At 38.7% G+C, this 12,457-nt stretch overlaps 1 protein-coding gene across 7 annotated transcripts in view; it reads right to left on the bottom strand.

Moving 5' to 3' along the window:
- Positions 1–1,140: 1,140 nt before the first annotated feature.
- Positions 1,141–12,457, bottom strand: part of UBE3A (ubiquitin protein ligase E3A) — a 56,897-nt gene continuing 45,580 nt past the window's right edge. For 6 of the 7 annotated variants that reach the window (XM_074535754.1, XM_074535752.1, XM_074535757.1 and 3 more), the window contains 6 exons: positions 10,221–10,426; positions 7,921–8,085; positions 7,383–7,538; positions 7,215–7,288; positions 6,601–6,744; positions 1,141–6,390 (listed from right to left, as the gene is read on the bottom strand). In XM_074535754.1, the coding sequence (XP_074391855.1) occupies positions 6,270–6,390; positions 6,601–6,744; positions 7,215–7,288; positions 7,383–7,538; positions 7,921–8,085; positions 10,221–10,426 (866 nt within the window). In that variant the 3' untranslated portion in view covers positions 1,141–6,269. The remainder of the gene's footprint in view (positions 6,391–6,600; positions 6,745–7,214; positions 7,289–7,382; positions 7,539–7,920; positions 8,086–10,220; positions 10,427–12,457) is intronic. The other variant, XR_012579113.1, reaches the window with a different exon arrangement.

Here is a 12,457-nt window from a genome sequence, read left to right as displayed (position 1 = left end):
GCTGCTCAGCTTCCTGCCACCTGGGAAGGGAGGTTAGTACAGAAGGGATGCTGCAATCTGGAACCAGAGAGAGAAAGCAGACAGGGGAGCCTCTGCAGAGTTTTCTAAACTGATTTACACTTAGGTGGCCAGAAGGGGCCCAAGCCAGAGCAGTGGGTGACAGGAATGACTCCAGAAGGGCAGGTTCCCCCTCCCCAGCCACTGCCAGTACTGAGGGCAAACCTGCTGTGCAGCATAGCAGTGCTGCCTGCTCCATATAGGCTTCAGTCCTACACAGCTTCACTCTGACTTAGGCAGGGCAAAGGGAAAATTTCAGAGCAAACTCAGGAGGTGCTGAGACCAATTGATGTTACCAGCAGCCACTAGGAGACTCCAGAGGCTGCAATCATCCTCAGGACCCAAGATTCCCAAAGGAAAGGCAAAAACCAGCAGAGTATGGCTGCTGGAGGCCCCCACCTTGCAGACACTGGGAAGAAACTGCTGGAAGAGCCTGTTTTTACCACCCACAGCCCTGCAGCAGTGGCTTGGAGGCAGCAGGCAAATCATTGTCACCAACTGCCCCAAGGGTCACTGCTGGGCTGCAGCAGGACATGGTGTCCAAAAGCACTGGCTCCAGGCCAGCCCTTGTTCTCGAGAAGCCAAGAGCGCAAAAGAGAAAGAAGGGACTAAACCATCCACTGAAGGTGGCAACAGAGGGCAGGTCCCATAGAGAGTCCCAAACCCAGGAAATTTTTCCTAAAGCTTAAACACTGAGAAATCCTCTCCTCCAAAATCAAGGCTAGCACGCAAGCTGTTTAGGATGACAAAACTTCTTGTCCAAAGTGCTGCAGGTCTGGAGCAGGATTGCTTCTGAAAGCCTGAGGATGTTGTCTGGAACAACTGCTGGCACAGGAGCAATGCTCTCACCCAGGCTGGCTGCTGGCTACTACAGCTCAGGCAGAAAGCTTGCAGCAGTAAGGGCTCCAGCCCTTACACCACATGAGCCAGACAAGAATTTTGTTAGAAGGGATATCCTCTTGGGGATTTTAGTTTGGGAATGAGACACTCTCCAGAGAGAGTGTAAAACAAACAGTGCAAGAGCAACCCTTATCAGATGCTCACAAAGAGGTCTGTGTTGTGCTTTTGAAGGAAACACCCATACTGGAGAAACAAAATGTCATGTTTTATTTTACGTGCCTTGCTATAAAATTCATAGTATTCTTCATGCATAGATGACAAAAACTAAAATTCTGTGTGCATGGCTCACTGATTTTTCTTTTGGAAACACCCTTTCATCTAGAAAACATTCTTGTGCTGCATTTCCAATTTTTATTAAAATCAGTTATATTAGGAAACAAAACCCCTTCAATAGTAATATATTGGCTTACCTGATCTTTATCCCTTGCTGCTCAAACACAGAGTGCTTGAAAAGGGAAATATTAAATCAAAGGCAGCAACACAGGATGTGTGGCAGCTCAACAGGGAAGTTCAGCTAGTTGCCATTCCATGGCCACTTAGTTTTGAGCACTGTTACTCCCTCTGCTGTCCTATACAGGTCTGGAAGCAGGAGGTTGCAGTGGGAAGACAGCTCTAAAGGAATTTCTCTGTACATGACCCCAGTGGTACAGAAGACAGACCAGAACCTTTGGTGATATTAAGAAAGGCTTCATGTCAGCTTTGCATGTAGCAGTTGAGACACAAATCTCTGCAGTTTTCATCTTCACTTGACATTGGTCAGTCCAAGCTGTGAGCCAAGGCTGCAGGAGCAGCAGGGTCCCACACGTGCCGTTGTTTGCAGTTGCTGTGCTGCCTGTCCTTCAAAGGGCAGAAGTCGAACTCCAGCAATTGGCTGGCTGACTTTCGCAGTCACCACACTCTCGTCTCAATTTTGAAGTCTCAAAACTATGCACTGACCCACCCAGCAAAATAATGTAGGAGTTCCTAATGCAATCTCATTGTCCTAAAATAGAATAATGATTCCCACCCTCCACTTGCATCTCCAATGTCTTTGTCTCTTAGACATTTCCCCACACACAAATCCCAACACAGGATCTATATTGAGCAAGACATCCAAGAACACAAGCACACTAGGGAACTTCAGCTATTTATCAGAATCACTCTGATGTATCCTACGACTATACTTGTATATTTGTAATTAAAACCAACTTTCCACACACTTTTTAATTGGGTTAATGAAGAACAATAAGAACCAACAGCTGAAGACATCTTCAGATGGAGCACTAGAGAAAAATACTGACATTTCATGGTTTTCCAAATGAATTCATCTGGGTAGGAAATGACCTAAAGACTAAGGCCAGTATCAGCTCTTATTTCCAAAGCAGCATCCTTTCCATGATTCAGTACAAATCTGAATTTCTAAAAATTTTTATTAAGTCCCCAATGGTCTTATGAATTTTATGATACTTTTATTAAACTTTCAACTATGAACAAGAACTATAAGTAATTTATTATAAACCCTTGTGACTCAGACTAAGCACAATAAACTCAGCTCTTGTTAGGAAAGGCTTGATTTTGAATAGCTTAACTTGGAAGAAATGGGATGAATTGCTGCTCCATCTTGCAAGCTGAAATGATGGAGTTTTTCTGCATAATAAATAAAGCATAGCTCAAACATTCCACCTAATTCATAAAAACTCTTGAGGCAACCAGGAAATTCTTAATCCTCATGTAAGAATAAAAGTTTACCTGGAGGTAACTGGCAATGACAGTGCGACAGAAACACCTTAAAGCTGATGACATGGGGAACGTCCTCTTCCAGAACACCAGCATGGAAACCTGTGTCCTGGAAACATCCAGCAGCATGGAAACCTGTGTCCAGTGCCCTGCTTCACAGAGAAGAAGCCCAGGCAGGCACCTGGGCAGCGCACAGTGCAGCTCCCTGGAGGCTGAGCCCACCAGGTCCATGACACTTGTGTGGTGTCAGATGGGACAGGAAGCTCCTGCTTCAGCAGTGAAGCCACTGTTGGATGAGAGGCATGGACTGACTACTGCAACACAGAGGTCCTTGGAGCCCTGGGCCCATTTCAGCATCAGCTCTCCTCAGAATGCAGGGCTGGAGGGGGTCCCCTTGGCTGCCACCATCCTGTCTCAGCCTGCTGCCTGCCAAATGGAAGACAAGCCCAGTGAGAAGTTCACAGAACTATTCCTTAGTTAACTGAACTATCTCACTGCTGACAGCTGTTCCTCAAATCTCTAGCAAGAAGCAAAAGCTTTGATCTTTCAAAAGGTGATGCTCTGTTTATGCAGCATTATGTGCTAACATACTTGCAGAGCTAAACAAAACCATTTCTTCACTTCTAATTAAATCTGAACCAGTGCCACATTAAGATGATTCTTTTCAGGGCATTACTTCTCTTGCACTGCTATCATTTTTGAAGCATGTGATGGTACAATACACAGAAGCCTGATGGCCCCTTTGCACTGAGGTTGTAAACATTCAGGCAGTCTGTTAGGGTGCAGAAGGAGATATTTGAAGAGGTATTTTTCATTTGCCAAATGACGCAGTGTTGAGATGACCGAAATATTTTCTTGTCAACATATCCTGAAGGCATCCTGTGGAGAGAACACCACCACACTGGCATCAGACTACTGCCTTGGAAGATGGATCTTCTATCTCACTGAAGAGAGGTATTTCCATGGCACATAAGTAAACTTAAATCTCCAAGTTTTGTAGATCTAAACTTTGTTAGACACTGTGAAAGACATTCCAGGTGTGCCAGGAACCCAAGAAAAAACCCCAAACCAAGCCCAACTTAAAATGACATTTTCCCCTTCAAACAGAACACTGGCTGAAACTTCTGCAGGACAGGAATGCAGCCTGCAACTATAAGACTTCAAGATTTATTTCTTTTAAACCTTATCAACTGGTGCTGCTGAACAACTAGTGCACTTACACCAGTCCTAAGGAGATAAGGTTTCAATAGAGTGGTATTTGGGGAGGCAGTATATATTTACATGAGAAATCAGTCAAATATTAAGTACTTATATCTTACCTGAAAAGGATTCCTTGAAAAACAACTTATGCTTTTGAAGGCCAATGCCATTATGTATTATTTTAATCTTAATGCTAAAGGAAAACAGAAAGAGCATATTTACAATGTCAACAGTTAAGAGAATTTTGTATTGCTATCCAGTTATGCTGTCTGCACAGCTTTTAGACCCATATTAAAAAAAAACCCAACATGAATCACATACATCTGCCAGCTGGGTGCAACTACAAACCACAGCTAAATTAGTGTAAGAAGAGTTACAGGGATAGAGCTTAACACATCAGACTGTGAACACAGTACATACCACACAGCAGTGTCCTGATGTGTTCATGCTTGCAGTGAATAACCTTAAGGCACTTGGCAAACGTTCTTACCACCTACAGTAAGAGTTGCTCCAAACTTGAAGGGCTCAGCAGGCACTGTTGTTACTCTACACTGAGAGGTATCTTGTGTTTTCCTCCTCTGGGACACACAACAGGGTGGACACAAGAGGGCCACCTCTGAGATCACAGGCCAGAAGACAGACAGCACCTTTCCCTCCCCAGTACATTTCAGTCCCGTGTCTGGGCCATCTGGCATTGGCTTGAATTTGAGAGGGGAACATGGCTGGACCCCACATCACTACAGTTCACTTGTGGAGAGCTTTCCACACCTGCAATCTTCAAATTATTCAGTACTACAACAACGTCTAATCAAACCATTTAATATCTAATTTATCAAAGTAAGAAAGTAACTTGTTTTCTTTTTCACTAAACCATGGTGAAAAAAGGTAATTGTTTTATTCAGCATCATAGTTACATAACAGTTGTCTGTTTCTATTACTAGAAAGAATTTATTAAAATAGTCCTGAAAGACATCTTTTCTTTTTCCAATGATTTCAAAACTAAGCCTTTTAATGCCAATTCCACACAGTCACGGGTTTGATCGGTAGTAGCCAGTATAGCAACTGTCAAGGCACAAGCTCAGCTCTGCACGCCCGCTGCAGCTTGTATTGGAAAAGAGATATGCCAGTTCCATCTGCACTCACAAATGCAGAATCCCTTCATCATATATTGCAACAGGAGAAATTAACATTAAACACAGACTAAGAAAGGTAAAGGATTTATTTCTGATATGATTTGTAGAGTTAAATTAAAAACCTACTGAATACTTTATGTAGTAGATGAACATAACCTTAGTACTTACTTTCTAACAGTTTATTTAATGGTTGGAAGTGTACAACATGAAGTAGGCCTCACGTTTAATATTGTTCAATTTTGCTTATTGTTAGATGAGATTAAAATACAGTAGCCATCCCTTTAGACTATGGTGCAACACTGATCATGTGCCTTGATAGGTAGGAAAAATGATTCATTAAATAAATGATGACATAACATGTAGGGAAGACTTTGGATTGTCTATTTTAAATGTCAACATAATAGGCAATTAAGAATAGAACTTCATTTTAAGTGCACTTCCACATGCTTTGTTTATAATATAGCAAAAACTTCCTATCTTTTTTTCCAGACACTTCACTCCCTACTCTAAAGCTGTTCAGTTGAAAATGCACTTTCCCCAGTAAACTTCTTTTTTTAAAAAAGTAACTAAAATTTCTACCCTTTCATATGCTAAGAATGTTTCCTAATTAAAAACACAGTTTATTACAAGACATGTGAAGACAACATATAGTGAAATGAATTTTAATTGTTGTGCTGTGACTAAAGTAAAGTTCTCAAGGCTGCAATTTAACATTCCAAGTTCTCCCTTCCATCTTTATTGATTCTTAAGATTTTGCACAGAAACTCTTTGGGGGCTAGAACAGCAGTAATTGCATCACACTGTTTTTCAAGACTTCAAGTTTCAAAAGCAAACTCTTCAAAAAGTACAGTTCTTGATTTGATTAGATACAGGGACAAAAATATAGCACATACTTGAAGGTTACATGGTCTACAAATGATGGCAATATTTTCCTTGGGAGAGTACAGTTTGTTTTCTTGTAAATACTCAAAAAGGCTCAACTTCAAGCAGTAATAAACACAAGCAAAAGTGATTTAACCCTTAAAATAAATATTCAGGAAAACCTCTCTGTACATACAAGTGAAAGAATATGTAACACTTTCACGCTAAAAGAAAAAATAAAGATTTTGTTCATATAAGCAGCTGAAATCTGCTGTTCCAGCCCAATGTCCCCAGTAAAGAAGGGAGGCACAAACACAGGTGACTACTGTAGCTCACTATCTTATGGCCTTTTTGGACAGGGACATCATCACCATCATTTTTAAATCCCTTTTGTTATACTTATTACAGCATGCCAAATCCTTTGGCATATGTGATGGCCTTCAATAATCTTTCTTTAAGCTTTTCTTTGCTTGAGTACTCCGGAAGCAAAAGTACATTAAAGCATGTGTGAGATGTAGGTAACCTGTGGGACAAAAAATAGAAGAATTCAGATTTTGGAACATGCAAAAGAAATACATCTCTATTTTACAAGTCGAAAAATAATGAATTTGAAGAAAATAAACTTTCCTTATAGATCCAACTTTCAGATTTAACAAGGTTAATAATGTAAAAGCACATAATTCATTTCCATTTATAAAAAAAGAAGCAAAATGTAGAATTTATTTTTTTTTACCTCTCTGTATCTGGGCCATTTTTGGCTATGATCATCTTTAACTTTCCAAGTCCTCCCACAGGGGCTCTGTCTGTGCCTGTTGTAAACTGTAAGAAGAGTCTTTTCTGTTCATCTGTAAATGAATGGACTATTTCCCAGAATTCCCTATTAAAGAAGAAATTAAAAGATAAATAAACTGTAAATTTTCTTTAGTATAAATAAGAATTTCAAAAGTAATTGAGCTTTGAAGGTGTAATAATTCTAATCAGTCTTAACATCAAGTTTACAGGTTGCATTCATTAACCAAATCTCTCGGAATGTATTTACCAATAAATGAGATTCAGAAATAGAAATCAGAAATATTACTAAACACTGCAGTTTAACTGTCTTTAAACATTATATGACTGTGTCCTCCAGCTATTTTATTATTCCTATTTCCTAAGGAATTGTACTGATTCAACAATGCTTATACCATCTCCTCTTCTGTAATGACAATACTTGAGAAAAGTGAAATTCCACATAAGACATTTGCATCTCCAGTACTACAAAAAATACTAAATCTTACAATATTAAAATCATTATGAAGAAACAAGCAGATGAAGTACTTTTATCTTTACAAAATTAGAAAGAATTACCTAATAATAAGAGAGTCTCTTGTATAGCCACCATCATATTCTGTAGTTTCTTCTAGTGCTTGAAAATCTAAATTCTGTAAGAAGATGATATTTTTAAAATTGACCACTAATTATACACTCAGTACTAAAAAAAGCTCCACTCTTCTAGTGTATATTCAAAATTCTTACCCTACTTCCACAAATAAGTAATTCAATTTCCTCTGGTCTAAATAAATATTTCAAAGGAGATTCATTGGTCACCATGTGGAATCCTCTCCGAAAGGCCTTGAACTGCTTTTCTACTGATTTATTGAGTATATAGTCAGCATACAGATTGACAAATTCCTGCAAGGAAATAAACCCCAAGAAACCTTAGTGTTTCAACACATGCTACTTGAAGTACCTCCCCCCCAAAAAAAGACCCCAAAATACATATAATTCTGTAATGCTATGTAAATTATCTGAGCTCAGTTTTTATTCAGCAACACAAAAGAACAAGTCTCAAATACTGCTCAAACAGGTCAAACATCCCCCCCAGTAGCTATGTATCCATGTACCAATGCTTTCTTTAAGAGAAACCTTTTCTGTTCACAACCACACTGTGCTATTTTTAAAAGCATTTTAAACTTAAAAATTATAAATGAGACCAAACCTTTGTAGGGTTCTACATAATTCTACACACAGTATATCAAAGAACTCCAGATGCTGTTTAAAAAGCTGAATGTACCTTTCTGTTCTCATTTGTAATAGGAATTTTATCACCGTTTTCCTTTAAATCATGCATCATTGGATTGCCAAAGAGATCCGTGTGAGATATTTGAAACGTTATCATCATATCATCTTCCACACTTCCTTCATACTCCAGTAAGTCTCTCAAACTCTGATACAGAACCTAACAGAATAAGAAATACATGTCTGTCAAAAATAAGCTTTGAAAAATTCCACTAAGTAATACATGAAGACCATGAAACCACCCGCCTCAAAACAGGGTTGTTATATTCTATGACACAAGTCACCTAAAAATCTCTCCAAACAATCACTTATTAAGCTCATTATCTGTAAAGAGAAACAACAGAAGATATTAAGGTAAAAAAGATAAAAAAGAAACACAGTAATCAGTGATAACTCCCTTAAAAGAGCCTTTTAGTACCTGCCAATCTTCCAAAATGCAATGGTCAAACCTGCAGCTTAAGAGCCTTTAATAACATCTCAAGTCTTTTGAATCTGTCTTTACTTTAGGCATCTAGAATATGTTACACGAGTAAGGGGAACATTTATGAGTTAAAAATCAAAGAAACCCCAGTATTTTATATCAGATAAAATTCAGACAGCGGGCTTTTATCTTCTACTTCTTATTTAAAACTGAAACCAACTAGGAAGTAATCTTGAAGCAACACAGATGGGGCAGTTTTAACACATGAACATTTATGAACCAAAAAAATCACAGGTTTGATCAGAATTTACCAAGTGGAATCTGAAATTACCTATAACAGTTTGCTCTATGTAAAGGAGCAACCAGGTTTCCTCACTGCTATGCCTTAGGAAAAGCCCAAGACTCTCCTGGAAACCAAAGCCTATGCAGCAAAGGAACAATTTGGCTGCAATAGAGGCGTAGGGCTAAAGAATACAAAGCAAAGGTGGAAGCGACAACTGTGTGCAACTGTATTTTTATAGTGAAGTAGAAAAATAAATTTCACCCAAATGTTCAAACTGAAATATGAAAGTTTACATGTAAGCCTCAACCTCTCACTATCTGTGTGTTTTTGATTCTTCCACAGAACCTTTAAAAAGGACCTTGCACTGAAAAATCACTGGACTTGGAATCGTTGGTGATGATGGCTGGTGAACATCCTATTCTCCATGCTCTACAGCATTAGTAAAAACACTGGGAGAAATTCACTATTGTGAATTTTATTTTAGGCTCGAGAAGCTCTGAAGTTTAAGTCATATGAGAATACAAAGAGTTAAAAAAGGATTATTTTAAAATAAATCACCATAGGTATTAGAGGAGAAACATAAGAACAGGGGAGAAAAATTAGAAATAGCACTGACTGCCCTGTTCCATAGAAATAGATTCACTTTTTTTTTGGTCACAAAAAGTTTTGAGTATGTAATAAAAGTCAGAGGAAACTCAGGGCACTATTTCTCAACATTTTACAGAGAAACTGGTCAAATCTGGCATGCTGTTGTATGTAGCTATCCAAAGCAGACAAGATAACATATTGATTAAACACACCTCATTTTCAAACATGAAAGCCAAGTTCTTTTTAGACACTATCATTTTATTAATCTTTTTTGAAAAGATGAAGATTTTGTATAACTGCTTATAAAAGGGAAGCATCCATGGTTTGAAACTAAATGAAGCTTGCTAACAACTCCTACCAGCACCATGAGGAGAAGCCCCTGGTGATCTCTGACTGCAGGTGCAGCAGGGCCAAGACATCCTGCACACACACGTGTGCTCTATCTAAAAAAGCACATGCACAGCTCAGTGCTTGTGTACAGCCACTGGCTGGGAATGGCTGTGTGAAAATGGACACTGATCACTGGATATTCATTAACTGTAGGGATATTCACAAACTGCCTCATCTGTCTCTTGCTTTAGACAAAAACCAGTAAGAACATCACATCTTTGCATATTTATTCTTACTTGCACTTTTTTTTGGGTAGAAATTTACTTCTACAAATAGCTATAAACAGCCTAATTTTACTTGTCTCTTTGGGAAGAGAAATGCTTGTTTATGCTTAATAATTCTTAGTAACATTTGGGAGTTTATGTAGCAAAAAACCCCAAACTTTATCGATACTGAGCCCTATTAATTGATGTTACAATTTTGCCTCCTCCAAACCAAAGGTAGCAAGAAGTTTTCTTGCTTATGAATTTATTTTAACAAATACAGACTGGGAATGCAAGTCACTGGTTACTTCACTTTCACTTCTGACAGTGATCCTGTGTTTAACTGAAATACAGATTAAATTATTGCATGGAAAATGCACTATTTAACTCAAAGAACAGAAGGAACTTACAGGATGAGAGTCTGCCAGATCACGGAAAGTTCCTTTTTTGCCCATTAGCTTCCTGTAGACAACCATGGGGAAATGTACATCCAGTATACAGTTGTTGTAAATAGCCAGTCCCAGTACTATGCCAATCAGGGTAAACTGACCCTCAGTTTCAAAAGAGGACGGATTAAACCAAAACAGTTTTGTAGACTCATCATATGTGAACATCCCTGTTAAAAAAAAATAAAAACAATTATGGCTACAATTCAATAAAAATGGCACATAAAACATACCATTATAAACCCATTTGCACTAGCCTTTAAGCAATATTTAACTTAACATTATACTGAATTGAATGGCAAAGAGAAATTACTTAGGGTAATGGGAGCTGCTCAAAATACTGTTACATGACCACTAAAAGCCCACAAGAGACCTGTGATACAGTATCTGCAACATTCACTGGAGCTGCATGTACACAAGCTTTCATCCCCTCCTCTACTGAGGAACCAGCAGCACTCTGATAACAGTGATTCTGACTCTGATAAATACAGCAGTACAAGAAAAGAACACAGTTAAAGACATGTGGATGAAACAATCCCGAAGGACTCTAATTACTAAGAAGTGACAGCCTTTCCTCAAAGGCCAGTTCCAGCAAAGGAACAGGACTAGATGCAGCCCTACTACTTAACTGGAAGCTATGATGATGGAGCAGGGATTGACCATCACCCATGATTTTAGAGTTAGATGCCCAAGAGATTTGTTTGCTTGTTTCAAGGACCATTGTTACTGCAGCTATTAAACACATCTTAACTTGAGAGGAAAATGGACCTTGGCATCACAGAAGGGTCTGCAATTTTAACAGCTTGTGACTGTCTGAAGAGAGTGGTTTTGCTTCTCTCATTCACATCACTATTTCAGGAGACCGATTTCCTGCCTAGCTCATGAGCTGAGCACTGAAGACTTCAACAAACAGTTGAACTGGCACATGCCAGAAGTTGCAGGGAGAAAATGTAAAGACAAGAGACAGGCAGAGTGTCTTACCCTTTTGGCTGTAGCAAGACACAAGATAGCTCTTGTTTATGAAACTGGAGTGCACAGGCTATAAATTATTTATACAAATATTATTTATATATAAATAACATCCACAATAAAATCCATAGCTTACCTGACCAGACACTGAAACAAAATAAATGCAAACCCCATAGACTTAAGGTGAGAGAGAGACCACCCTGGACAGGCATAGTCCCAATAACCTGCTGCTTGTACAGCTGTCATAATTTTCTGGCAGAGCCTAAGAAAAACTGCCCCAGGCTCCTTACTCTTAACACACCACGTCAGATCCATGTGAAGAATATCAACTACATTTGCCACAAGGATTTATCTTGTCAGCTCTTACAAGATACTCTTGTTTACAACCTATGCAGATGTACAAACTGATTACAAAGCCACATGAACACAAAATTATTCTGAAGACTGAAAATATTATCTTCAGCCAAGAGATTAAGACTCTTTCCTCATTCCATGTAAGACAATAAACTGCAAGCTCATTCAGTCTCTGGGTATTCCCCAGAATGGATTATGTATCTCAGCAAGTGACATGGCCTGGGTCAGCCATTAGGGGAGCACACAAATAGCAGACTGACCCATCAGATAAGGCAACTGGAAACCAGAAATGGATGAGCAACTCAGGCATATATAGGCCAAACATTATATAGAATCCTGTATGCCATTTTCTGAACCAACTGGAGTAACTTCTGGATTACTGGTACATAAAGCAATGACTTGAACCTTTTGGAATATGATGGAAAAGTTAAACTGTCAAAACCAACAACTCCAGCAAACATCTAATAAGGAAGCATCACCAATTTACTCAGATCTGGAAACCCTTTCAGGTGCAATACAGTATTTCACTCCCTTACCAAAATCAGGACTACAGTACATTAAAATCATAATGAAACACCAGAAGAAACTGGAATCTTCAAGAAGGGCGAAAACAATTGCCCTTGAAGTTATAGGAAGTTATCACTTATTCCTTTACCAGTATTCTTCTGAGTTGTTGCCTCCTTTGAGTAAAATTTTAAGGTAGTTTATTATCAAAATACTCAAGAAGTCAAAGAAACTATAATAACAATATAAATCTCTCCAAATATACCTATTGAAGACAGACATTTTAAATTCCACTTAAAGGATCCCCTCTGTTTTCTCAGGTAAAGAAAGCATTTATAATCAACAAAAGTCACTCATGGTATATTTGATGCATA

This window comes from Zonotrichia albicollis, chromosome 2 (assembly GCF_047830755.1).
Source record: "Zonotrichia albicollis isolate bZonAlb1 chromosome 2, bZonAlb1.hap1, whole genome shotgun sequence".
Lineage (NCBI taxonomy): Eukaryota > Metazoa > Chordata > Aves > Passeriformes > Passerellidae > Zonotrichia > Zonotrichia albicollis.
Note: the sequence above shows the minus strand (reverse complement) of the source record. Positions and strands in the feature narration are given on the sequence as shown.